At 34.9% G+C, this 27,560-nt stretch overlaps 1 protein-coding gene across 1 annotated transcript in view; it reads left to right on the top strand.

Moving 5' to 3' along the window:
- Nucleotides 1-27,560, top strand: part of LOC116172765 (pleckstrin homology domain-containing family G member 5) — an 85,523-nt gene that overhangs the window by 38,404 nt on the left and 19,559 nt on the right. Inside the window, exon 2 of the mRNA XM_031490029.1 lies at nt 23,271-23,492. Within this exon, the coding sequence (XP_031345889.1) occupies nt 23,271-23,492 (222 nt within the window). The remainder of the gene's footprint in view (nt 1-23,270; nt 23,493-27,560) is intronic.

The following is a 27,560-nucleotide window of genomic DNA, read 5'->3' as shown; positions in this document are numbered from 1 at the left end:
AAAGCTTCTTATGCGGTATGTCCGGTTTTTAAAGGTGAGCTGCTATAAAAAGACATTGGACATTGGAACAATTTTGCAATTCGTAAATTTATTATTACTCAATCTTGTATTGTTCCATACACACTAATTTACGCAATTAAGCTCATGAAGTCAAACTCACACCCTCATCAGGTGTTCAAGGAATGAGCTTGTTCCAGGAATTTCCCCCTCCGAATTAATTTCAAAACTAGGTTGATTTGGAACACAGGCTAGAAGTGTGTATATCATATCAAATTATAGATCTCCTAAACCTTTATACAAAATGTGCGCTAAACGTCGCCCTTTAGGGTATAGTTGGGGCTGTAAATACATCAAAATAAACAGCCCCGTCGTAGTTGATGCAAAGTGTAAACGCTCGTAGATAGGTAAAACGAGAACCCTTAAATGTCTGCGTTATTTTACGCAACATTCCCCGTCGCGTTCACAATATCGTTAACGCGACACAAATCTCCGTCCGCATCATAAAAGACAAGGACGTTTTACGAAATTGGATAGAGATCTGATTCCCGAATAAAATAGTAAGTGTGCGGGAAGCCCCAGCGGAGTTTTATCCCATTCGAAAGAAGGGTTCCTATGAGTGACGTATAAAAGCGGTTACATTTCGAGTGTGAGATTCGAAATTCAGTTACACAGTTATGGAGAAAATTCGTGTTTACTTGCTGCGTTTGTTTTTGATTTTCTGCGATGGAAGCTAAATTTCAACCCATCTAAGCATGATTTATTCGAATTTGCAGCGAGTACAAAACCTGATCGTAAGTTCTGTCAAGCGAAATGCTTTTGAAGAATCACTCTGTTCATAGCAGTAATTTCGAGAGTAATTTGATGAATCAATTTGCAACGCAATCGAGATAAAATAAATATGTACGGCAAGGCAATGCTTCAACCGACAATAGAGTTCAGGTATTCGGACACCGCAAAAGATACCATTCAAAATATTGTTCAACGCAACGACCTACTTCATAACTCGGCACACATTCTAAAGAATTGAAAACTACCCAAATAACTGCCTATAAATTCTCGCAAAGACCGTTCGCTGACATGATGCACAACGCATACTTCATATGCCACATTGTGTCCTATATTCAATGTGATTCCAAGAAAATAAAGCTGAAACGGGGAGAGTAATGATGAATTATTATACTCGCTTTCTCTCGATCTCATCCCTTTTGTAAATTGAGAGTTGTTGTATTTTGTGAAATGGGAACAATCCGCGGAGTTTGTGAACATAAAGCTAGTATAAGTGAGTGAGTATGTAATCATTGATGATATATTTCTAGTGTAGTACTTACTGAATTATTAGCGAGATTGTATATTCCAAATGTCAATTAATGTCAACTTCTTTGAAGACAGAATCGCAAAATTTTCGTTTAATTTATACATTTGACGATCAAGCCAAGTATGATAATTTACATCGAAGTATCTCACGTGGTATCTACACAGTGGATTAAAACGATGCATTTCGGCAGTTTCAATTGTCTCTATGACACTAAATGCGTTAAATGCTGGCGTTTATGATACATAGCATTGCAGCGAGCATTGCAGCGTATTCGAGTTAATTAATTAAATTTCCTTTGGATGGTTTTAAGAATTTTAACAGATAGAAACAGTGGACCTTAATCCTTTACTGTTTCGCTATGTATCGCATACTGAAGGACGCTTTATTTTCTTTTTAGTTCTTTTGGATGGATTTGCAAACTGCAATACTCTATTAATAGCCAAGAGGATCGTTGTGCGAATCCGGATTTGGAGATCAAATTTGTAAATGTACAGAGTGTTTTTACAAGCAAAAATATGCCAAAATGACAACCACCTCCTGGAACCTCACCAAACGTACTACATACACCACTATTATTTTGCCTAAAACTGTATTTAGCTACGCAACCAACTCACTGGGTAACGCGAGTTGCCAAACACATATTACACGTGACCTAAATTTTCCATGGCTTTCTCTCAATCAAAATTTTGTTGCTCATACCTTATTAAAAAAATATATTTTTATAGCCAAAAGGACATTTTCCATTTTCCAATCGTTTCCAAAATCTTCTCAGCTTACAGGACCATTAGACAAGATTGGTACAAAATTTCAGCGGGTGTGCTCCTTACAAAGTTCGATTTTATGGCCAAAAAGGTCTTTGCCATTTTCTAATCGCTTCAAACAGCTTTTCAGCCCTCGAGACCATTTTACGGGACCGTCTGTTTCAAATTTCAACCAAATCGGTCGGGTAGTTTCGGCTGAACCTTGTTTACAAGATCATGCCCCACGCAGATACATACACACATATGTACAGGGTGAGACAACAATTGCGCGGAGTAACTTAATGCCTTGAAGGTAATATTTTTTGATAGTGCTTTTGTATTATGATATGGTTGAATATTCTCTACATTTTAAAAATATTTGGAATTATACAGTCTGGCGCTAAAATGGGACATTTATTAGATGGAGCCCCCTGTATTTGAATGTATCTTTTAATTTTACGTGTAATTGTACGACTTTTTTTTATTATATCCGAAAAACTAGTAGTTTTAAAGATAATTCGATTTGTAAGAAAAAATTGGAATTCACAAGCGTCAGTTTATTGTCAAAATTGTTACCTACTTAAATTTGGATTCCAGGCTCTATATCTCTTATTCTGGGTAAAGTAAAAGTGAAATAAGTACATGTCCTATGAAACATTAATAAATTGGCTTACAGACTGTTTTTTTTTGTAGGTCCAAAGTTATAAGTAATATACATAATAACGAGGTGACCATGCAAAAAAAGGCAATTTTTATCTGCCTCGTCCAAAACGAAAATCAAGTGGATTAATTTATTTTTCAAACAATAAGTCTAAAAACTAGTTTACTTTTTATTTGTTGGAGATAAAGAAAATTGTTTCGGGGGCCAATTTATACAAGAGCTTGATTTTTAATCGGATAATTTTACTTTATACGAAAGTTTTGTTGCAACAAAATTTTAGTGAATTAAAAATAAAATTATGCTGATTTGAAACCAAGGTCGAGTGTACTTTAGGGAGATTAATACAGTAAATTTTACACCCAATATATATTTTACACATTCCTACACGCATTTTTATCGCTGATAAAAAGCTACCTAGCTCTTAATCAGATAAAAAATCATCTGATTGGTTAGAATTTGAAGCAATCGCCAAGCTGATTGGTCGTATATTAATCAGAGATAACGTGGTTACTTTAAATCATTAAAAAAATTGTATTTGGTAGAAATTGTTAGAATTAAATAAGATTATCTCGTAAAATTAAATGTGTACGGGCAGTATCCAGGGGTCGTGTATTGGCCAGTTTTATTGGCTGTAGCTTTTCGAAAATTAAGTGGGATTTCCGTTTAAATATGACAGACGCGGAAAAGAAGACGCTCCTAGGATGATCCGAAGACTCTGGTCTTTGGATGATACTAGTGGTTTTGGTGGACGCTTATATAGATCAGCCGCCGCAAATCCCTCTGCTTACTGATTAAGGGTAACAATTTGCCCCCGCTTCGAAGGATTCGGCGACTGGTGGCTGGACGTTGCTGGCTGCGCCGCGTTGGAGTCTTGGGTTGGCCGGATTCGTTGCGGAATGTTGTAGTGGCGGGATGTTCTCTTGTGGCGTGGTGATGTGGGCGAGATCGAGGGTCTTGGTGGCGGGTCTGGTGCTCCTCAATCTGGGGGTGGCGGTTTGCGTGTGGCCTCTCTACGATTGGTGGATGTGTACCTTCACCTGTTCTCTGCCTCACTGGATGAAGTATACGTTTAAGCCTGCGTTGGTAATTCCTCGATATGGCCCCTTCCATTTGCGCTGGAATTCTCCCGTTGCGAGGTCTTGGCATCTCTCCAATACTTCGTTCCCTGCTTGAAGCAGCACCCTGGTTGGTCCGAAGTTCGCGTACCTGGATCGGTAGCGGTACTGGTTGCGGTTGATCCTCACCGTGGAATCGGAAGGCTACCAGGGTTTGCGGTTTGAATTAATTGGACGGTCGGAAGCTCGGTTCGACCTCTGACCACTAACATACGATAATGAATAAAAGTTGAATATTTCCTACCAATGCGAAGTATGATTTTGCGAATGAATGTGGTCTAACTATTTACCTTACAGGATCGTGCCGTCTCCAACCCCCCATTTACTTTCTTATAGTAAAGACGATATTTTAAGAAAAAATTAGAACCGTTTACCCCTTATCCTTGAGGCCATAAGAGGGTTTATTAACCGACGAGCAGCCGAGGCGTATTAATATAATTACCCAACAAGAACCACACCCAATTTTATTAATCTGAGGAAGTAGGAGAAAAGGAAAGTTTGCAACATCCGTTTCACCTGCAATCAATAAAGACCAGAAATACAAAAAACAGCATTCTTTTCACACTGTTTCGAAAAAAACAGAAAATTCCTTTTTTTTTACTCAATTTCGAATTGGTATTTTGATGGAATTTTGAAAATTAAAATTCAAGAATCCTTGTGCAAAGAACCCCCTAAAAATACATTGCTTTCCGTCTTACGCACTGTACATTTGTTATTGGTCAACACATCTTTGCTACCGCCCCGATTTAAACTTTAAAAACGGCACAACTCCGAACCTAATCATGTTTGCGCAATCATCTTCTTCGTGGGTGGCTATAAGCTCAAAGAATCATAAATCATTGTCACTTTCCGTTATGGAAACGTAGGTATTTAATTTCTAATTTTCCGTCCATTTGCTTTACAAATTAATTTACTTGTCTCATCTAATTTACAAAAATAATTACATATCAAAAACAGGCATCCGCTGATAATCTGCTTCTGAAACATTAGACACGGGGGATGTAGCGAATTCATGATAAAGCGCAAAAAATAGCGTGGAAAATTAAGAACTGCGGACATGCAGAAAATTTCAAGTAATTTAGTTTTGCATACTTAAGTACGCACCATTTTCATAATGGGTACGTCGTTTCAGCTGTTCCTTATTAATTATAGACTGTATAATTGCATTAATTTTGGACATACCTAATTACTTGTTTCTATTTTTAGCTCGTCCCTGCAGCGGAGAAGAGGTTATTGCGACATTTTCTAGAAACTTATAATTGCTCAAAACTGTCGCTTGTTAATAACTTTTTGTGATTGTATCTTCGTGATGGGTACCAAACAAATTATGCAATCAAAACTTTTAATAACAGATTTCTCGACTAATTGCCGAGTCAATTCAAGTAAATTCAGACCATGTCAACATTGTGAGGTAATCAAATATACGTATTATGGCTGAACAATCCGTCTATCTACAACTACCGATTATAGCTGTAGGTACAAGTTTCTGTAATTAATTTTGTCGGGAGTTACAAGAGGATACGAAGTTTTCTAATTAAGGAATAGTTCATATAAAAATGATAAATGAATTTTCGGCGATATTATCTTGAAAATTCAATAAAAATAGTTTTACCCTTGTAAGGTCGTAGGTAAAGAAAGGAAATGCTTTTAACCCTGGCACGCAGAGCTTTAGCGAAACATCGATCGCCATATACATGATATTTAAATATTTCTATTCCCGTTTCTTATGTATTATATAATACTTTGATTTGTGATCTTTATTACCGTTCATTTATTTTTAGTTTGGCACACTTAAATTGTTAATATTACGGGATATGCGTTACTTTTATTAGTATTTGCTATCGCGTTATAAACATGAATGGAATTTGAACATGCCACATTTTCGTGGGTTACAAATATTTTATGCAAAGATAAAGTTTGTAATTTCAATTCTTGTCGTGTTGTTGATTACAATCGGCGTTACCTGTTAACGACAATAAGGAAAACGCACTCACGTTTCACACCTACCTTTCTTCATTTGAATAAGTGTCTCAATTTTGACTTGTTTTATGGTGTTTTCGTGGTTTTGCTAAATGCAAACCCAATGTTTCGTAAGATAGTTACGAGGGAACCCTCGTCATTGTCACATACTATCTTTGTTTCAGAGGTAAATAAATCGTACGGAAACAAATACCTAAGGGTTTGTAAGTAACAATTTACTAAGAATGTTTATACACAAGAAGGTCGAAATTTTAAAATACGAACAAGAAAAATTCGATTAGACACTGACAGTGAAAGATTGCGAATTTTCAATTTCTATTGAGAAGTTCAGATATCAGCCATCTGCATAAACCACCGTTCCGATTGGTAAAGTTTTTGAGTCGAATCCAATCTGAAAATGATTCCAGATGTGAAAAATGCGTTGCTAGTTAATTAATCATATTCGTCCACAATTCGTGCACGAAACCTTCTATTTCATTTTGGAAATTCATTATTTTTCTGACAGTTCCTTTATCGATTATTTCAACCCGTGCGTTTTCATTTCCTGTTATAGTAAAGAGAATATGAATTATTGGTACGTCTAGTTTCATTAATCTTCTTGCATCTGTTGTGTGCGTTTTGAAAAAACATTTTCGCGGTGTATGAGGGACAATTTACCATTGAAAACATTTTTCATCTTCTAACGAAAGGTAATAATGTAAATTGCTTTGGACTATGTTGCACAGGGACATAGGCACGCATCGAATGTGAGTGAAACGTATCCGGGTTTATCAATAGGAATTAGAGTTGTACTAGGTACCACGACCATTAGTAGGTTACGTTCATTAAAAGCAACAACATTAAACGTCGGGCGTAGGATGATATTTTGGTGTGGGTCGTATGCGCCACCTTCGTCAGCACTGTTTTTCGTAATGTCCCGGAGTGAACTGTTAGTAGAGAAGCCTAATAGGGGATTTTGGGATGTACTCGACCGCCTCAAAGCAAAGTAACGTGGGTTGACTACGTGTTGTAAGGTGTGCATTTCAATAATCTGATGATTTGAGCGTGACTTGAGGCAGTGGGAGTGTCACAAACTTGCACCAGAGTGGAAGAAATCGTCAATAAAGTTCAGTGCGTTCAGCAGTTGAAGCATGTCAGTTGAGTGAGATCATAGGCGATCGTGCCATAAATTATTATACATACAACGCTCATGCGTTCGAATAAATTCTACCCTTCTGTATAGCCTCTTCCACCATTAACATACCTCTAATATCAGAGGCACCTTTACTGTTTGACGTCATATCAGCTGGTTCAAAATAACGTTATGTTTTCACTACATATTGTAACGTAAATTTGATTACATGGTTGTATTTATTACAATTAAAAAACAATAAATTTAGTCTTAACATGGATTAATTTATAACAGTAATTATTATTTTATCACTTACAGTTTATAACATATCACAAGCGCGTCGAATTTCGCACTAAACTGAAACGCTATTCGATTTGGTTATATAGTAAATCCAACTGTTCTCGAGTGTTCCCGAGTCTGTTCGAATGTTCTAGAACCAAACACGTCATATTTCCGGGAAATATTACGACGCCTTCACCTTCTTTATCGCCGATGACTAATCTTTCGCAGCGCCTCGATGTCTATCGTGATTTCTGGAATGTTTGCTACAATATTAAATAAACCGAATTGCGTTTGCGTTTCCCTGAATAATCATTTTATCGCGTATTGCGTTTAAGACATTTGGATAAATTATGTATTAAATTTAAATAGATTTTTCAGTTAGGAAAATTACCTGGAATTGTTCATGTGTTGAATTTTTACCTATACTGTTTGCATCATAAAGAAAGCAGGCGATGTATTACCTGTATTAGACAGTATTTATTGATTTAAAGGTATAATTCAGGTAACGTATCAATTTTGATCTTGATAGGATATTTGAAATTGGTGATTTATCTAAGACGCTTAAATTGTGTTTAAAATAGCATTTCGCTCACAACAAAACATACTTAAAATTATAAGCGGAAACATTACCGTCTGTAGGGTAGCTGGAATTTAGCTTCTTGTGTCACCTTATCGTTGAAAGAAGTGGATTTATTTTATCTCTTGAAATTGTCCATTTCTAGTGAGCACATTTTCCGACAGGGATGACATTGATATATATCGCACCGGTTTTCTACCTTTATTTTTCGAAGTGAAAATCTAGTCACTAACGAGAAATGTTGATTTCTCTACGTATTACGTCGAATATCGTGAAAAGGGATTATTTTTTTATGGTAGAAGCGACTATTAAAAATGAGTTTTGCTGCTTAATTGTGATAAAATTGAGTTTCCAGTTGAATGGATTACGATCAGCAACTGCATTATTGATGAACGAGTGTTATAAATTAGCATTATTGACAGAATGTACGTTTCTCTGAGTCTGATGTCGTCCGAAGATGGATTGCAATCCCAATTATCTACATTTCGTGATTTGGCCCGGCGAATAATATTCGTTTGGTAATAAGAAATGAATCGAAATCTCATTATCCCTAGCTAGACCAGCGGGCGGTCAAAATGAAAAGATCATGTTGGGGTATTTCGTGCTTATTTTTCGCGTGAAAATTTATTTTCTACAGGCACTTTAAGATCAGCATCAATTCTGTGAGAATTTAATGCGTAATATAACCGTTTATTTTGGTACGAGTCAATTGCCGACGCCTAAATAATATATTAAGATGGATATACAAAAAAAAGCAAAAGCTTAGATTTTTCCCAATATTTCCTTTCGCGGTGAAAGCGTGTATACGGCGGGAGGTATTTTCCCATTTATTCTGTTAATAAAACGCGAAAGGGGGCCGAAATGAATTTACCGCTTGTACCAAAGCTGAGGGATAATCGCTCATTTTTATCCTTATGAAAATTTCGTTTGTTTATTCAGCTTGGCATTTCAAACACCGATTGAATAATCTTCGCTAATGTAATCCATTTAAATTTCATTGCGGAAATATGTTGCAAACGAAACCTCAAAACACAAACGTGAAAATTTTAGAGAGGGCTTTACTTTGCCTTCCGTTTACATAAAGAACCCTCATTAATATGGGAGTATCGTTCCCCTTTTTAGTGTTAATTCATATTTCGAGAGAAACGTTTTGCGTAATTGTTTTCGTGCGATCTTTCGTTATTATTTGGTAAACACTCAAATATTTGCCGTACGGTAATTGGATACCTTGTGTCACATCAAAAGTTACAATGCTGTAATGAAAAACGCTTCTTATTTCCTTTGATTGTGCAAGCAAATTATGCAAAAAGCACTTGGCAGAGTAAAAGCTCCGGGTAATGAGCTTAAATTGAAAAATAGACGGATGAACTCTGGAAATGGTGACGTTAGGATAATAGAGCGGAACTGACACCAAAAATTAGTTGTAAAAGGATTGGGGGAGGGGGGGGGGATAAACCAATGGACCTGGTACTGAATTTAATCTACTCCATCTAAATCAGATTCCGTTGTAGCCCGCTCGTTTTCGAAAAATTTAATTCTTTATCACCGTAAAGGTCTGAAGCAGCTAATGCACCTTTCTTCAGAATTTAAAAATCTACCAAAACTTATTTCCATTGCTCGAAAAATCCAGCTGCCAAAGATCGCTATCCTACTTTCCAGAGCACAGAAAAAACAATTTAAATAAATTTCCACCAGAATGCAATATACTTCAATCTGTCATGAAAACTAGTTTCCGTTTTTAGAAAATCCGGTTGCAAAAAGTCACTGTTGACTTTCCAAATTACCAGAAAAATTTCCAATAAATGTCGCATACATTTTCGAACGAATCATGCACCTTCTCGGAGTTCAATGTACCACATTCTGCCCTAAAACTCGCTTTTACAACATACCAAAACAGGGTTTTTTGCCCTTGCATTTTGGAAAGTCCTTTTCCCAAAGATCCTGGGAAGAGTACAATTAATTGTTGGTGGATTTATCTGAAATCCTACTATATTATCGCAGAGTTGGACGTGATCTTTTGGAAGCGGATTTTATGTATTTATTTATTATCCCTCTCTTGTTTTGGGAATACAAGGGAAACTAGTTTTTTATTGTAACGGGCTTCGTTATATTTACAGGGGTTGAAGACCCACCTTCTAAGACTGAAATTCAAAGTCTAATGATCTAGTTCGATGGAACTCAAATAAATACGCACACGTTCCCAATCACTGAACCAAAAATATCCAACATCCTTTGCTTGAAATTGCTTCTTCAAAATGAATACGATCTTTTTATGCAAATGGTTTATAGGTCGATTTCTTCAAGAATATCGAAGTTATTTTACACAAAAATCAAATTGTAAATTTCCAAAAACAACAGCCCGCTAATGTATACAATTCAAAACATAAAATAACTTAACAGTTAGGGAGATGATTAAAATTCTCTTTCCCTGCGGATTGATTCTCCCCGGCAAATGTGGCTTCCTTTAGAAATATGGAAATAGACCACTTCGATGGTACAGTGGACTTTTTGTACAACCCTGGTAACGTACTGTCCCTGCGTATTGTGAGTTCAACAAACCAGCGAAATTAATACTCGATATTGTTATTCCACACTGGAATAAAACACCAGTGTTCCGCTGTATTAATTTTAAATTTTTTTCAATAAATTAAGCTTTTTTGTATGAGTATATATTAATTGTTTCGCCGAATGCCATTGTGTATAAAATGTTATGTATCTGATAAGACGTTTCACAAATGCATGCCCTACCTAGCCGTTCTGCTAACTACATGCGGGTTGGTTTTAAAAACAATTCAACGACTCAAAAATGTTCCAAAATGTTACATTTTATCCGCGAAAGATTTTATCAAGTAATTACGCGTTCTGGTTCTTATAATTGAACCACAAAATCTTAACTAATACGCGGAATTAAAATTTTCGCACTAAAGTAGTACGTACTTACTCATTTAAAGTTCAGTTGAAACCATTATTTTTTCACTAATGCGCGGAATGAAGATGGTCTTTACCTGCTTCTATAACTTCGCCAAAAATTTCAGCGCACAAAAATTGGTGTACAATGGTTCGCGAGGCACCCACAACAATTTAAATTCAAAATATTTCTAATATATTTTGAAAAAAAAACGAAAAATTAAAATTCAGCAATCTTGAAAACTTTAATTCTAAGATTAAAAATTTTAAAAACACAAAAAGAAAAAAAATTGCATAGTTCTACGGGGCGACTTAAAGGGTAATACGTGATGCTTTGATTTATAAGGAAGTCCGTCGGAAAAAGCTTCCCATTTTTCCATAGAGAGCAGGGAATTTCCGATGAATTCATCTCTTTACCTCAACATAAACAGGTAGAAGAGCATATTTTCCGTCTGTCCGTCGACACTAAAGTTTAGCATTTGGAGTAGGTACTGAAGTGATCCACTTTATAGCTACTTGTTACTTACTTAATAATTAAGCAATAAGATCTTTTAACTTTAACTGAAATTTTAAAATAGACATAGCGAATTCGTACGCGCTTTGTATCTTGCACGAAAGTTATTTAAGACGCCCATTTATCTTAGGCCGTCGTTATTATTAATATGCGTAACAAAACCTTTCCCACATAAACTAATAATTTATGACGTAAGGCATAAACATAATTCCGTTATGAGACTAAAGTAATAACGACAAAACATTTCTAGCAGGGTTAATTGTTTTATATTGTTCTTAAGGAATGGATATTTAAGTTGTAAATAAAGCGCTCGAATAGGGGTTAAAAACTTACTAATGGAAGTTTTTTCTTAGTAGAAGAGTTCAGAAACTTCTAAAACCTGTTATCAAGAAACTGTTATGTAAAGAAAATCTTGCTTGCCTGCTATTTATAAAAGACCTTTAAGATCTGAACAAAATTCGTCCAGAAGGCAATGTGTGGGTTAATCGAACCCGTTCGAAAACTTGAAATTTATCATTTATTTAATTAAGGGTAGTTCAAAAGATCGTGGCCACGAAATTAACCTATTTAGGTTGAAGTTACTAGTAAAGGCTGTAAATAGAAAACTTGTAAGGGAAATGTAAATTTGATCTATTCCATAATTGATTTTTTGTAAATACATATTCACAGATTTATGTTCGGATTTATGGTAATTTTGTTTTTAATTTGGCTAGCAAGCAAGTTAGTTTCTTGCAGGGAGAAACTCTCATTTATCCCTAATCATAAAGGTTATGTCAAAAGCTGGCCGTGGGTCAGTTAAATATTTTGCTAAAACTTTTCAATTTAGAAATATTTATTCACAGAAGGGACGGTCATCTCTTTTATTGCAAAAACCGTAAAAGGAATACAAATAAGTTACCCTTGTGATTTTAAGGGATGAATTCACAAAATGCAACCTTAAAATCAAATATCTCCAAAATGTTGTTACGGAAAATGTTTAAACGATTCCTGAGGATTGAAAATGTAGAAACTTTTGAGCATCTATCTCAATGGAAACAAGCATAAAACAATGTCGCTGTCCCAAAATAATTCCATTAAATTCCAAGCGAGAAGAGGAAAACTGCACGGTCAGTTTAGCAATACTTTTCCTGGGAATTTTATGATTAAGTACATGGGTTGAAAGTATTTACGATCCTACAAGCCAAGCAGCTGTATAATTTTTATGTTTATCTTCCAAAACAATAAAAGCATTCATTATTAATTACAAGCACTGACCACGATACCATTATTGTCCTTTCCACTTTCCAGTCCATTTCTTGAGCCATATAATTCCAATAACTTTGTAATTAGAGTACCTCGCATTCTTTGGTGGATGGCCAATTTTTTATCGATCTGTGTGTTTAGTCGCCTTATACGAATGATTACTATTATGCACAGATGAGCTACAATTGGATTATTTCCAACCGCACACGTACATTTCATATGCTAAGGAATAAATCTCGTATATTTTGACCGCGAGGAGTTTGATCGTGTTCCATCAATTCGTTCGGAAAATTGATGTTATTGAAACTATCCCTTTCGTTTAGAACGCATGCCCTATGTCATATTTCTAAAGAATACTAAATCACCGTCTTTATATAGCATTAATAATTAATAAATAGGAGTATTTTACTTATTATGTGCTCAATACATGCGGCATACATTTTCTTTTCTTCGTTCGTTTTGGTTGCGTCAAAATGTCTGATATGTAAACACGATACCTAATAGCTACGATTAATTTTCAACCATTCGTCAATGTGGTCTAGTTGGTGCTGTTTTCTATGAGAATATTGAAACGGCGTTTGTACTTAGAATTTAATGTAAGTTCAGTGCAATTCAATATGGTGAATTTCGTAGGGGTAGGGCATACATCTTTTATATTACCACGAAAACCTTATGGCAGATTAATAACTGATACGTCTTTCTTTGCCGACTGTATATCGATCTGAAACGTTTTATATGCCGCATATATATTTTCATACTTTGTTGCAAAGATATGTAAATCTGAAAGAAGCCGTTCTGCGACCCAGATTTCCTTAATGTTGCACAAGAATAAAAGATTACCCGAGACTGGGATAGTCCTGCTTACGTTTAAATTACCTAATTAATTCATCGGGCATAGCTTTATAAAATCTCACGTACTACAGATAACATTTTCCTGCTAGTTTTGTTATAAATCTGGATATATCTGAGCAGTAATAAAAATACCTTAAAACCAGTAAAGGAAGTGTCTTTCTAATAAAACCACGGTGTAGAAGGTGTATTAACTGCTGCTTCCAGTTTGAAGCAGTGTTGTGGTTGATTCAACGTAAGAAAGAGACGGAAAAAGTATGTTTAGTCTATCACACTTCCGCTATCGGAGATTTATGGAATTTTTTAAGAAAATCACGTTCAGGCGTAGTTATTTTAAAATGCAGGAGAAACCGAAATCGATACGACCACAAATTGTAGAAGACTAAATTTCCTACAAAAAATTCTGGGAGAGTTGAAGATCAACATATATTCTCTCTGACTTTTTTGTAGGAAATTTAGGCCTTTACAATTTATCTTCTATAAATTTTTCGTATCTATTATCTACGGTTTGCCCTACATTTTGGAATAAATGAGGGCGAACGTGATTTTAGTAAGAAAACTCCGTAAGACCCTACTAGTGGAAGTGCGATAGATTGAGTCGATTACTCCACGTCATTTTCACATGCAATCTAGTATAAACTGGATTTACTTTGTTCTTATATACATACACCTCTTATTTTTCTACACCGTGGATTTAGTTAGACATAATATCTCATATATGTCATTTAACCTTCACATATCCTACTCCCAAATCCAATCTCCTTCGCAGAACTCCCTCCTTAATAATGTCCAGTAATTATAATAAGATTTGCCAGAACTGTGACATTCATTACAACTCATTATGCAATGTTTTAAGCTTTGTTTATGGTTAACTGAAAATTGTAATTTTGGTTTGTGCTTTCTATCTTAAAAGTGTGTCATCATCCTTTTTTTTTTGCTTAATTTTCTTTACTTTATTTTTCTCTTTTTATCAATATTCTATTTTTAGTTTAGAACTTAATTGTCAAAGGTATTTATTTATTCCACTAGTTACAATTACTTACTGCAATATTTATATTGATTTTTATGTTTTCTATTTTAAATATTAGTTCCTACTATAGTTTTAATAATGCAGTATGCGCTTAACATCTTTTTTGCGATTGTTCATATATGGATTATGAGTCTGTTGAACAACAATAAACATTATTATTATCTCTTTTTACTAGTTTCAGTGAAAGTTATAAATGAAACCAAAATCCTTTCGAGATTCCATTATTTGTGTGTAAAGTGACTCATAACTTGGAATGCGTAAAGTCGCCGAACTTCATCAGCCACACAATGTTACAGTTCCTTGACTTTCAGAAAAGTCATTTATCGACCAAGGATTTTAGAGAGTGTGGAGGGGTAGAAGCGCTAGTTGAAGAAATTGGTACCGAGTAGAGAGCAATACAAGATATAACGTATATAGAGTAGAAAAATTAGAAGAAATGTTGACTAAAACAGAAGGTGATTTTATTTCAACACAAGAGTCTACCTCCAAGCTTCAGAGAAACTTACAAGAGAAAGCATTGATATTTTAGAAAAACAAGATCTGAGAAATCAAAGGGAATAATCTCTGCAAGAATAAACCTAAAATTAGAACGAGAACTACAAAAAAGATCAACTGAAATGACAAGAAGAGAAAATGGCAATTATTCAAGAGAAGTTAGCACAAGAGGTTAGATTTCTGGAAATAGAAGAGCAACACGAGATATTGGAGGCACTGAGAAGTCTAGTGGAACACTGAACAGTGCAGAGAGAATTTAGGAGCAGCGTTAGGGAGAAAATCTGTAGTGAAGGAAGAATTGGCAGCGACAAGAAGAGGATTTGAAGATACTTACGAAGAAAGAGATTTGAAGACAATTTTGATGAATAGCAAGAAAGGACCAGTTAAAGAAAAAAAGTTAAAAGAATAGGAAGAAACAAGATTCGAATTGGAAGAAGAGGAAGAAAAAAGAAGAAAGTATCACCATATAAATGAACAAGTGAAACGAGTAAGGGGTGTACATAATTTTTCATTGGGTAAGTTAGTTGTTTTTGCAGGGGTTTCAGTTAGGTTTAGCTTTGGATTTTAGATAGAAGAGTTTGTGTAGGTTTAGAATTGTTTGAGTTATTGTAGAATTTTTTGATTTATTATGGGATAGGTTAGAGGTAAACTTCCCTTTACTTTTAGTTTGTTTTTTTTCAAATCTTTTCACTTTTAAAAACAAAAAGTACTGTAACGGGAGCTGGTTAACAGGCTTTAATTTTTTTTTAATTTTTGTAGATTTTAAATTAAATTCTGCTAGAGTGGCGCATTTAATAATCTTTGATTTAAATCCAGGAAAAAAGGGAGGATAAAATGATTTTTGCAAAGTGTTATCAATGGTATCAAAATTGCTAACTGGGAATTATATTAATCTTTTGTTACCTAATGTAATTCAAAGAAGAGCTTGTCAACGCCCATATAGGTGCAAAAACATATCATGTTTAACGTACAACCTTGGGACATTAAAAAGGAGGCGGTTACTCCCTCCTCGTATGAAACTGGGAAGCATTGAAAGAACGCGATAAAATAAAATAGTTGCAATTTCCCGCAATGAAATGACCCAAGGATTTATTTAAAAATCAGTAAAGTTCCAAAAGTTCAATAATTTTTAATTATTCATGTCTTGCCATTAAGTTTTGCATCACTGATTACACATAATCCCCTATTTCAAACTTACCTTAATGAAAAAATCGCCCGCATAGGAAGAGCGTTTGTTCCGATGCAATTCACTCTTAAGTAAAAAAAAGAAAAAATATGTCTCGTGGTTCATAAAAAAAACGTGTTTGATTTCTTCATGGCCTTTCCATTTGAAGCAATTTGTTTTTCGTCGAGTAATTTCTTATTCAAGAACATCAAAAGAGAAAAAAACGTTCGAAGAATAGGCAAGAAATATTGTATTTATAAAACCATTAAAAGCTAATAAAATTACTGAAATACCGCTTTATGCCACTTTGTAGGGAAAAGATATTAGTCCTCAAAGTTCAAGTATTTTGTTTTTGAGAACGCGGATTAATCTTCTGAGCAACTGAACAAGGCAAAACGACGGTTTATGTTGCAATTACAATACATTTAATGTAGAAGCGGATTTGATTCATGTATTTTAGAAATTTTTACTGAAACATCGAAAGGCGCTACGCGAAATGACAAATGCACACTTTCAACTAACATTTAACTTGAAAAAATATTTCTAATGAACCGACCGAGTGTATTTGTTTTTATATCATTTTTTTATATCTTTATATATGTCGTAGTCTTTTAGTGAAATCCGTCATTTCACGAAACGCCTAGTCATTTATATGAAACTGTGGCACAGTGTACTTTCCAGGGCCAAGCGATTGGATTCCGTTCCCATTGGAAATCGATAATAATGGTATCCTTATCGATCTAGAAGGGGAAGGGAAATTACCCCACACGTACAAATTTTCAGCGTTTCACTAAATGACTAGGCCTCGGACTAGGCGTTTCGTGAAATGACGGATTTCACTAAAAGACTACGACATATATACATCCATTTTTTTGCATAGAATAATGTCATGTCATTGGTGTACATCAGGGATATTGATTATAAATTCCCCCATGGTCATTTAATGTTTCTCAAAAAACACGGCGGACCATAACTAAGGGGTACAAAAAGTAATTATCATTTTTTTAATAGAACACCCTGTATTTTATCTTCGTAATGCCCATATTTTTCTGAATTCAAAAATATACCACATGATACTTCTAGCTTAAACCATTATTGAGTTATTAAACAATTAAAATTTGGAAAAATTATAACCATTAGTGATGAAATATTATATTATACATATACATTGTGTTTAATTTTATTTTCAGTGTTAATATAACATTTCATAGTTGATTTGCATCAGGTAGTATATTTGTTAATTCAAAAAAATATGGGCATTACGAAGATAAAATAAGGGTGTTCTATTAAAAAAATATATTATTTTTTGTACCCCATAGCTATGGTATACCAGTTTTTTGAGATACATTAAGCCGCCTCATTGTCACTCCTACAAGTTTTCCTGAATAATTTTGAAAAAGATCGAAAAAGTGAATGTGCAATTCCAAAACTTTTGCTCTTTAAGAGATACAGACTGCGACGTTTTGAACATTCTCCTTGTCAGTAATCTTACAATGGGTAAGGATGCGAAAAAACCTTTTGTGATGAAAAACTCGACGATTTGGTTCAAAAAGAGTAACGGTTTACCATTATTTTGAGATTTAAATGGATTACTAATACTAACGACATTGACAGTAAACCGTCAGAGCCATACCTTGTCAATTTATTATCGAATTCGAAATTATATGCAACTTTCAGAGACGTTCTTATAGAGAATCGAGGGCGAAAGTACCTACTATTACAAGTTCTTACCCGACACACTACTCGCAGTAATTTGGTTGTGTAAAAAACTCGTTATCTTTACTGGTTCCATTATGTATGCTGCTCAAAAGTTGAAGAACGTGACCAATCTTACGAAACACGTGAAGGACCTCACATCGAACTCGAGGAAGTGTCAAAAAAGTGTCCGAATGCAGCACCAGAAAGGTTCCATAAGAGATTCTAATTGATTAAAAATGTACCTAAAGCAAAATTATCGGATGGTGATGGAAGCGGATCAGTAAAACCCTTGATGTCTGAAAATAGACATTTTAGACATAACCCCTGCCATACGAGAGAAGCATCCCATTCAACCACAACGAACTGATTTCCCGGATTTAGTACACCATCCCAGTCTTTGAATTAAATACAGAAGGAAGAGATTAAAAGATCTCATTTGCATAAGACATGAAGCTGGTGTGGAAAAGTTATTCACTTAAGTGGAAAACCCTCAATTTTTATAATACCATTTATTTTTGTGGAGCAAATTTCACATCCATTGCCCTTGCTACCACCTGGAGGAAATTGGCCATTACAATTTGCTATGTCTCCTTTTTAACTGGGCGTTGGCATTGGAACATTTGGAGCGCAGTTAGTTTCAGAGTCCCCCGATATATCAGCCATAGCAAAAAAAAAAGGAAAATGCATCGGACAAGCAAAGCAATATTTAATTCTTAATGTCCGGCTTGGAAACAACCACGAACTATCATAATAATTTTTATAATGATGTTATCGCACACAAAGTTTCCGTGTAATTAATGGCAACTTGTGTAAACACCATCCATTAATATGACAGTATATTTTCATCACTAAAACTTAAACACGCAAACGCACTATTACTAAACTCGAATAAATAAAGGTTATTATTTGCGTTGAAATATTAGAGCCTAAAACGTGGTTTTAATTGAAAATTAGTTCAACCAACACAGATTAGCCATTGGTTGATCGATTCGGATAATTATAGTGCGTATCTCTACTTCCAATCGTTAAGTATTTGTCAACTCCCAAATGAAACAGAAATCGAATACCCTCCGTCCATTCTATACTGTGAGGAATTGTGCAATTGGAAAATTCAGGGCCTGGATAAAAAATTGAACAGGTACTGACCAAAGCATGGGTAGACGATGTCTTGTTAATACATTCGCGTGTAACAAATTCCTGTGGGAGAAGTAATTGAAAGTGTTAGAATTAAACATCGTAAAGGGAATGTTTATTTTGAACTCTTTTTGTTTGATGTTTAGTTTGTTTCATTCCCACATCAAATTAAACAGGGTGTCTGAAATGCACAAAAAGTGAAAATAAAAAACAGACACTCATTTGTCATTATTATGTTGCAACAAACACGTCTGTAAGCAATAAGACTCCTTCCTTGCCGGGTGACTTTATAGCTCGCAACCATCGATAGCAAACGGACTGACTATTCTATACAATTAGACGGATATGATAAAATGATTTGTCGATTAGTATGTGGACACTATCCTGAAACGGCACGCCACTTAGGCTCGATAGTTTGGATGGTGCGTTGTGGATTCTTGGACCAAGATGGCGGCGGGCGGCGTGTTATGGTCTCCGAAAATGGAGGCAATTTATCCGGCCTCGTGCGTACTGGCGATCTAAAAGGCTACGGATAACTGAAGAACGGTAAAATAAACGATACAGTAACTCAGCGATGTTAAAATGTTGGAAAAATACTATGGAATTTATATTGAAAGATTCTGGCATTCGTGAAATTCACCTCAAGATACCTTTTCAGAATGCTGATCTGTCCGTTGCAGTTCTGTATTAATTATTAGAAATCTACAAATTCTAAACTATCAATTTATCCTAGATACTAGATTTCTCGTTTGTAGATTCTTGTGTACCGATCGGATCGACTATAATAATATATTCCGGATGAGGGACCACAAAATTTAATTACGACGGCAAGGTAAATAAGGGCTGCTTGGGTTCATTAGTCGAAATGGAATAACAATTACAATGCATCTGTATGGCGGAATAATTCTTCCCGACATTCCTTTCAGAAAACTATTTTAATGAAATTAGTATCAGGAGCACGAAAATGTAAACGTGTACCTTAAAAATTGAAATCCTGCTTGAAACGAATTTCCGATAACAACAGTATTGGAATTGATTCCACTTGAAAAGCTTATGTAAAACCTATTCCATTATAGCGAAACGCTCTCAACCCCGTCCTCCTGAACCAGCTTTCATTAAATAATAAAATCTTCAAAACCGTTAAGATGAAAACGGTATAAGTATGATGTTCCTAGCGTAATTGAGCTTTCGGCTTAATCGGAAGTTTTCATTTTAACGACTGTTATTCGGCCAACTGTTATTATACTACCATATTCTTTCCGACTCGCAGAGCTATTGTAGCCATTTGCAGATGTGATCACTTCCGAGTGCTTAGCAAACCGCAATCTGGAAAGGAAAACGTCAAGCAAAAGTTTTCATTATTTTCCCTACTAGTTCTCGGATAGTTTCCAATTCACGTATACAAATAGAGCAAACACCGCAAGGAAAAGGTATTATTGCACATTTCCTAAGCAAATCCGTTCGCTACATACGGCAAAACCGACGTTCGATACGCCTTAAGGCGAACCGAAGTTTGCGAGAACTATTTTTATGCAAAGTACAGTTTCGATCCTTAACTGCCATGTAATCCGCAGACAACGTATATCAATTAATAGATGTATCGAAAGTTTCAAGCTGTAAACTCCTGCTATGACTATTGCAGGAACTTTCGATTTTGTAGCAAAAGTTAGAAATAGTTTTGAAAACATTAATGAAAGTTTGGGCTATTTCCAAGTTTCAAATTAGTGTTAGATTCTATTAACTTCTATGGTCATGATATGCAATCAACTGCTGTTATTATATGCAAATGAGTGCAGTTTCTAGAGCTACTTTAACTGTTAGATATTTGAAATTCAGATTAAGCGCACCATATAACTAGTTCCAATAAAAAAATATGATCAAACTCAAATTCTTCAAAGACAAAATTACACAATCTATTCGTCACGCTGTAACTTAATACTGACGTTGAGAAAAAAGGATTATTCACCTTTTAAAATTGTTGATTAAATGAGAATTTAATGAAATTTTATAAAATAAATCGTCATCTAATTAACCCTTGACATTAATCCCCTTACAAAGAAAGGGTTTCACGTTTCCGTATCGCCAATTTAAGTTAATAAGAGTAACACAAACAAATTTAAGGCTTAATTTTAATTGAAACCCTTCCTACCTATAAAATCTGAGCGAGTGGATTTAAGTAGCTAATTTATTCTCTTAATTACCTTGTTTTATAAAATGTAGATGGCTAATTCCGTTTAAAATTAACAATGTTTCTTACGTATTTAATTGCCTAAGAGATTCGTGTTATCATGTTAACAGTATTGCCAAACTAAATCAGACTTTCTCTAATAAAAGGAAATGTGTCACATCGCTATAAAGAAGACTGTACCATCGAATTCGTCGCTGCCAGATGAAAAACCATTTTTATTCCTAATCTAATAACTTCCGATCTTGTATGTTTCCAGAGAATGCAATCGCCAGAAAATGTCGGTAAAGATTTATGTCGATTGAATCTAAGCTTTTTAACTCGTCATTTCAAGCTTTTGTAGGTGTACTAATCGTGTTACTTTTATTTGTATACTTTACATTTGACTACGGTCTAAATCCGCTTTTACGAAACTAGCGTAGCTGAGGCGGAATACAATCACTGCTGTTAATAGCGACGTTTCGTTACGGTCTCGAGAAGATATCTGGGGATTCGTGAAATCCTCTCGACAAATTGAAAAGTAATTCTAGTATTCAAGTACATTTTTGTAATCCAAATTTATAATTAAGGAGGAAGTTTTTCTAGCCGTCTGTACGCCATCTTGAATTCAAGCTATATTTTTCCATCGTCGTTTCTATCATATTGGCACTTAAATCAATTATCAAAGTAGGCGGAAGTTGGAAGTTGTATATAGTTCGATGTAGGAAATTGAACGGGCTTCCTGTAATTCGAAACTCGAGAGATGTAAACTTGGGCGCTACATTATCTCATTATAAATTATTATAGAATTTTCTAATGATCTATAACAATTTTATACGTATGTTTAGAAATTTTATTGCTTAATTGAATGGATATTAGTTGCAAAATTCGTAGTAAATTATCTATCGATTACTGAATTAATTACCGACTCTTAAGCTAATTAAACCACTTCCTCATAATCATGTTCTATTAAAGTCGTGTTGTACGTTGCTTAATATTAAATAGTCACGAAAAGGCACAAGCAGTTCTAAAAGAGATAGTATTTCTTATTTAGTCCGTCGTAAGAACCAATTCGTGATTGTTCTGTACATTTTTCTTTTCCAATTAGTTGCGATAATTGCGTCATTACAGCTTCAAATTTAAACTGTTCGCGGTTGAACAATGGAAGTACCTTGTGTGTTAATGACATCTACTAGATATATCGTCATATATGCACCGTAGAGGTTTGTCACATCTAGATATCTTGTCTGAAGAACTCGACAATCTGAAGGCAAACCAGTAATGAGCATTATCAGTGCAAGATTTAAATGTGAAAAGCTGTGAATAAGTTTTTGGTGTGTCGTTATGACAATATAAATCATTGTTTTATTATTGAATTATTATTGAAAATGTCTTGTTAGATTAGTTACTGTTTTGCGAAATTCATTCCCATTTAATTTAATTAACAAGGCTGATTGCGTCTTATACGGCTTTTTCAATGTTTGCAATTACGATGGTCTTCACAAATACTTCTACATTTGTGGAGATTCCTTCGATGTTCTATTTTTAGTTAATTTGTTGTAATGAAAAAGCATTATTTCATTCTAATTCCCTTCAAAATGATAACATTAAATAAAATTAATTAAATCATATTTAATATCCCGTTGGGCTTGCATTGACATAGAAACAAATTGCAACTTACTTGTTGAAATAAATAAAAAAATTTAATTACTCACCTAGTTTACAGAGCAATCGAATATACTGGCGGAAAATTCGCGGCGATGTTAAAGGAATTTTTTCCTGTATTTTAATTAAAAGAGTTTATTGAGCTGTACAATGTATGAAGACGATCTACCCTCTTTATGTTATAATGAATATATATTGTATTATATTAGATTCCACTCCCGAAAGCTAAAATCATTTTTTCTCCAATAAATAATCGGTATATCGTAGGATAAATGGTTACTTCAGTAACTCTCTTCCTGTTCTAACATAGTAATTTTCGTACACCCACCATTCTTTGAACGATATCTATCGTACAATAACAATCATATTCAGTAACTACACTCCTGAATTTGCCTTACAAGGGTGTGTTGAAAAATCATCAAAAAAGGTACCACAAATTTTACTTTTTTTGAGATGGTGTCAAGATAGCAACCATTTGATGGTTTTTAAAGAAAATGAGGCAGTTGCTCAGTACTTAAACGGCAGGATGTTCTTGGTTGTCCACTAAGAAAAAAAATGAGATCTACTAGTGCAATTTTTTATGATTTTTATTTGAAGAAACCTACTTATACTTTCACTTGTTTCAGGTTCGCTCGAAAAGTCTAAATCATTTAGATGAAATCGAGATGAGACAGGCGGTAGATCCCAGTACGGAATCAGCTTTAAAAGATTCAAGATCAGAACCGGATTGTGCGAAGAGCTTATCGATTCCTCCTGGTGCTAATATTCTATCGGAGATTCCAATTTCTACAACGAATGATGTTCCTGCGGAGCCGCCCGCTAGAAAACATGTTTTATCCAGATCTCAAGTAAGTGACTTCATTGTAGTTATTAGCATATTTTCACTATTCCTATTTTACATTAATGAACTCTTTCTCTTATGATTTAGATTATTAAACGGATCCCAGCAAAACAATTTAATTTGTACATATAGAAATTGAAAGTCGGTGGTGTCCATCGCATACAAAATTGATTCCGTTTCTTCTGTGAAAGGGATATTTCTTAGGTCGATAGTTGTCTAAAAAATTCCCGCGAAGAAACACAGTGGACATGTTTCGGATACTGAATCGGTGGTATTTTTTAACGTGTACTATATAGCCAGAAAGATTTCGTCACTTTATACACTTGCTTAATAGTGTAGTGTAGATGACTTTAATGTTGTCATTGTTTCCATAATATTTCAAACAAACAATATTCAACGGGGAGAGGTTTCGTTTTTTTCATAGATTACGAATAGCGTCCAACCGCGATTATAATTGGTTCTATGTTAAACTGCCACTTGGAACTCTGCCAACGTTGTTACACGAAATATACAATGGGTTTATTCTTTAGTCGGCGCTAATTAACTGTTCTTTATAGCTTAAACGTAATATTGATTAATTATGAAAATATATGCACGACCTCGGTCGACGAAACAAAGAACTATTGTAATCAGAAATCTACATTTGGTGTAAGAATATGAAATTACCAATCAAAATACCGATACATTAGAGTAAAAATTTAAATAAGAGCACAAATCAAATAGTTACTTAAGCTAAATTTCAATTAGGAATACCAATCGGTGCAAAAATAACGTTACAACAGAATAACAGATAAATGTAGCCCAATCGCAACAGACATTTTTGTTTTTTATTTTTATTATATTATTTACTGAATTTATTTGTTATTCGCGACATTATCAACTCATGCGAAAGTAGATGACTCACTAGTAGGTGGGGGATACTTTCTGACCCGAAGGACCAATTTTCAAATGAATATAACTTTTGCCTGAATAGGTAGTGATTTTAAACACCTGTTTGACAATTTTGTTCCTTAAGTCACCAAGTATGCATTTCGTGGAATTCTCTCCATTTTCGTTGCCTCACCAAGAATTGCACTGAATTTTTTTTGAAATTTTAAAAACAGATTTCAGAGATGTGATTGTCATTTTCCGAAACCCCTAGATAACAGATTTTGTTGAAGTCAGAATTTTTTCTTGCGCCCCCATTTAGGGGTGCGCGCTTTCGTGGCAAGAATTTTGAAAAAACATTGCAAATTCATCTATTCAGAGACGTACCATCACTCTTCGTAACTACGGTTGCTGAGAAAAAAATTAAAAAAGAAATGCAAATTTCACCACTTTTTTGAGGGCGGCTCCCAAACGAAACATGTTGACCCTTTTTCATTTGCAAAAAGTGATTGCTTTGATCTCCTCTACCACCCAATTTTTTTGCATACTTATAATATCTAGCACCCTGTATACATATGAAGAATGCTCTCTATACATCCAGTTCTCTCCACCAAGCTGAAGCTGAAGTTGTATGGACTGTAAAATACGTCAAAACAAAATGGATTAATTCGCAAATAATTCCGTTCAATTGATTTTCAAATAATTCCATTCGATTCATTTTCATTAATTTAATTACATTTTCTAAAAAAACATTACCTGATCCACGGCTAGCTCAACAAAAAATTTCAATTAATTAGCTGAAAATAACAAAATTTGTTACTTTCATCTGAGCTGATTGCAGACAATAAATACAAATTTAAATGAAATGATTGGTTATATTGCTGAATAAAAATCGATCCCACTTTCTCTTTCATTTTTCTTTATAATTTCCCCTATTTAAACCCGCAATCACAATAATATTATATATATAAAAACAAAACACCTTATGTAGCTAACTGGACTCATGGAATATTCTCATTAAAACTGACAAAATAATTTCAAAAGGAAGAAAAATCCAAAATTCCTTCTGAATGAGTTCAAACGACACACTTTTGCTCTATTAGCCTAATTTTTTAAGCAATATTTCTGATTATTTTCAATAAAATGTAGTTCAATTGTTTAATTTTTCGACATTTCTAGATACGAAATCTACCACACGCTGGTTTTATCGAAAGCGTTTATTTTCAATGAATTTTCACGACCATTCCTGAATTGTTTATTCCCCGAAACGTCCGGTTAATTGACCTCATCTAAAAGTTTGTCTTCATACTATCACAAATAGCGTTACTTAATCCTTTCGGAATGTGTATCCCATTGACGGTTTAGTGCTAGCGGTTTCTTTAACTGAAGCTCTATGACAAGCGCTTCAAAACGAATTGGACCCCCCCCCCTCCCACACATCAGCAATGTTCCACATCGGTGCTTGTTCGGACAGTAGAAGCCTTAACTTTCACTAAGCACACAATTGCTCTGTCTATCACACTCGCACTAACCTTTTCACAATACGGACAAACCGTTTTAAAACGGTTATCAAACTTTTACTACTTCATTCTTTAACCGTCGGCGTCGCAGCTAGCAACAGTCTCTTTTTTTACGTTGATTCCAGTATTTAAGGGAACATCACTTCTACTATTAGATAATCTCCTTTTTCGGGATTTTTCGTGGGCTTCTTGCATCCCAGATTTTGGGAATCCTCACCTGTTTGTACTTCCAATAGCTGTTTGAGCGTTCCTTATCCAATTTTACCCATTGTGGGTGCGTGTGACCCAGGTTGATTAGGAGAGCCACTTCTTGTGATTCTCGCCCTTCAGGTGTCGTTACTGTTAGTGACGGCATGTTGGCGGTTGGGTCTGCATTTGTTCTCAGCGCCGTCTTTCTGGACATACACTTGTTGCCTCTTATCTCCGCTTGAGATGTTGTCTCGTTTGGACTCATCGGAGCTGCCGTTAACAGAGCGTTAAGGTACCTATTCATTGTAGATCATGACTAATCTGTGGATTTGCGTATGGGCGAAGTAACCATGTCCTGACTTGACAGGGCCATGATCTGTGAGTGGTATTGACTGAAAGTTTCGTTTTTCTGTTGATGTAGTCCCTAGCTGCCGGAGATGCTCGTCGGATTTTTCCAACTTTTTTCTTCAGACTGGATAACGACTCCTCCACGGATTTTGGGAGCTCGAACTGCTCCGTGGTTAACTTCTCCATGTCCATGCTTACTATTTTGGACACTTGAACTCACTTCAAAATGTAGCACCTGACTGGGACCAGAACCCTTGCGGTAAACCGTTACGCGGCACCAATTCGTTGAAGGTTTGAAGGACTAAATGCAGCACTTACAGGGACCGGAACACTTGCGTGGTAACGCGGAACCAGTTCGTTTAAAGGCTCGAAAGACCCCATGTAGCACTAGGGTTGTAAGGCTTAATGTTACGTTCAAACAAAGTTACACAATTTCGGTGGGGAATTATTTTATATCTCAAACTGGGTACGTGACCGACAGTTCGAAGATTCTGATAATATTTATTCTAAGCCTTTACTTGCTATTTATATTACAGATATTACGTCTACATGTATGTACGAGACATAAGTAAGCTATTCCGAAAATTTCACTTCAGTGGCACTTTTCATTATTATTATTATAGGATATTCAGTAAACTATATTTTTCATCTAAACTATTTCTTCGTATCAGTAATCAATAGCATTTATCAGTAAAATTAGCATAACGTGGACAGATAGAAAAGTGTCCTGACCGAGATATTAATTAGTGTAATAAGACGGAAAGGATGTACGGACGGAAAAATTGTTCGCAAGAGCGATCTTTCCCCATTTGGACAAATGTGCGAACAATCCCAATAAAGCTTTCACGAGCTCGTTCCGAAATTGAAATAGTATATTATTTAGGCGACTTAAAAGAGCCGATAAAATGTGTTTCAGCCCCGATTCTATATGCACTTAATCTACCCCATAAATGTACACGAAAGAATCATTCAAACATAAATCGATTTAGAAGGATCAATGAATGCGATTGTATTCAGACCTTCTTCTATGGAAATCGCCACACGAATAGAATTATTTTGCAAAAACGTAAAAGAGGCTTTCCTCTATAATATGGATAAGGATTTTGAATGGATTCTGTTTTCAGAATCGACATGGCATTTTTCACTCGACT

This window comes from Photinus pyralis, unplaced genomic scaffold (genome assembly GCF_008802855.1).
Source record: "Photinus pyralis isolate 1611_PpyrPB1 unplaced genomic scaffold, Ppyr1.3 Ppyr1.4_LG5, whole genome shotgun sequence".
Lineage (NCBI taxonomy): Eukaryota > Metazoa > Arthropoda > Insecta > Coleoptera > Lampyridae > Photinus > Photinus pyralis.
The sequence above is the reverse complement of the archived record's forward strand: the minus strand, read 5'-3'. Positions and strand labels throughout refer to the sequence as shown.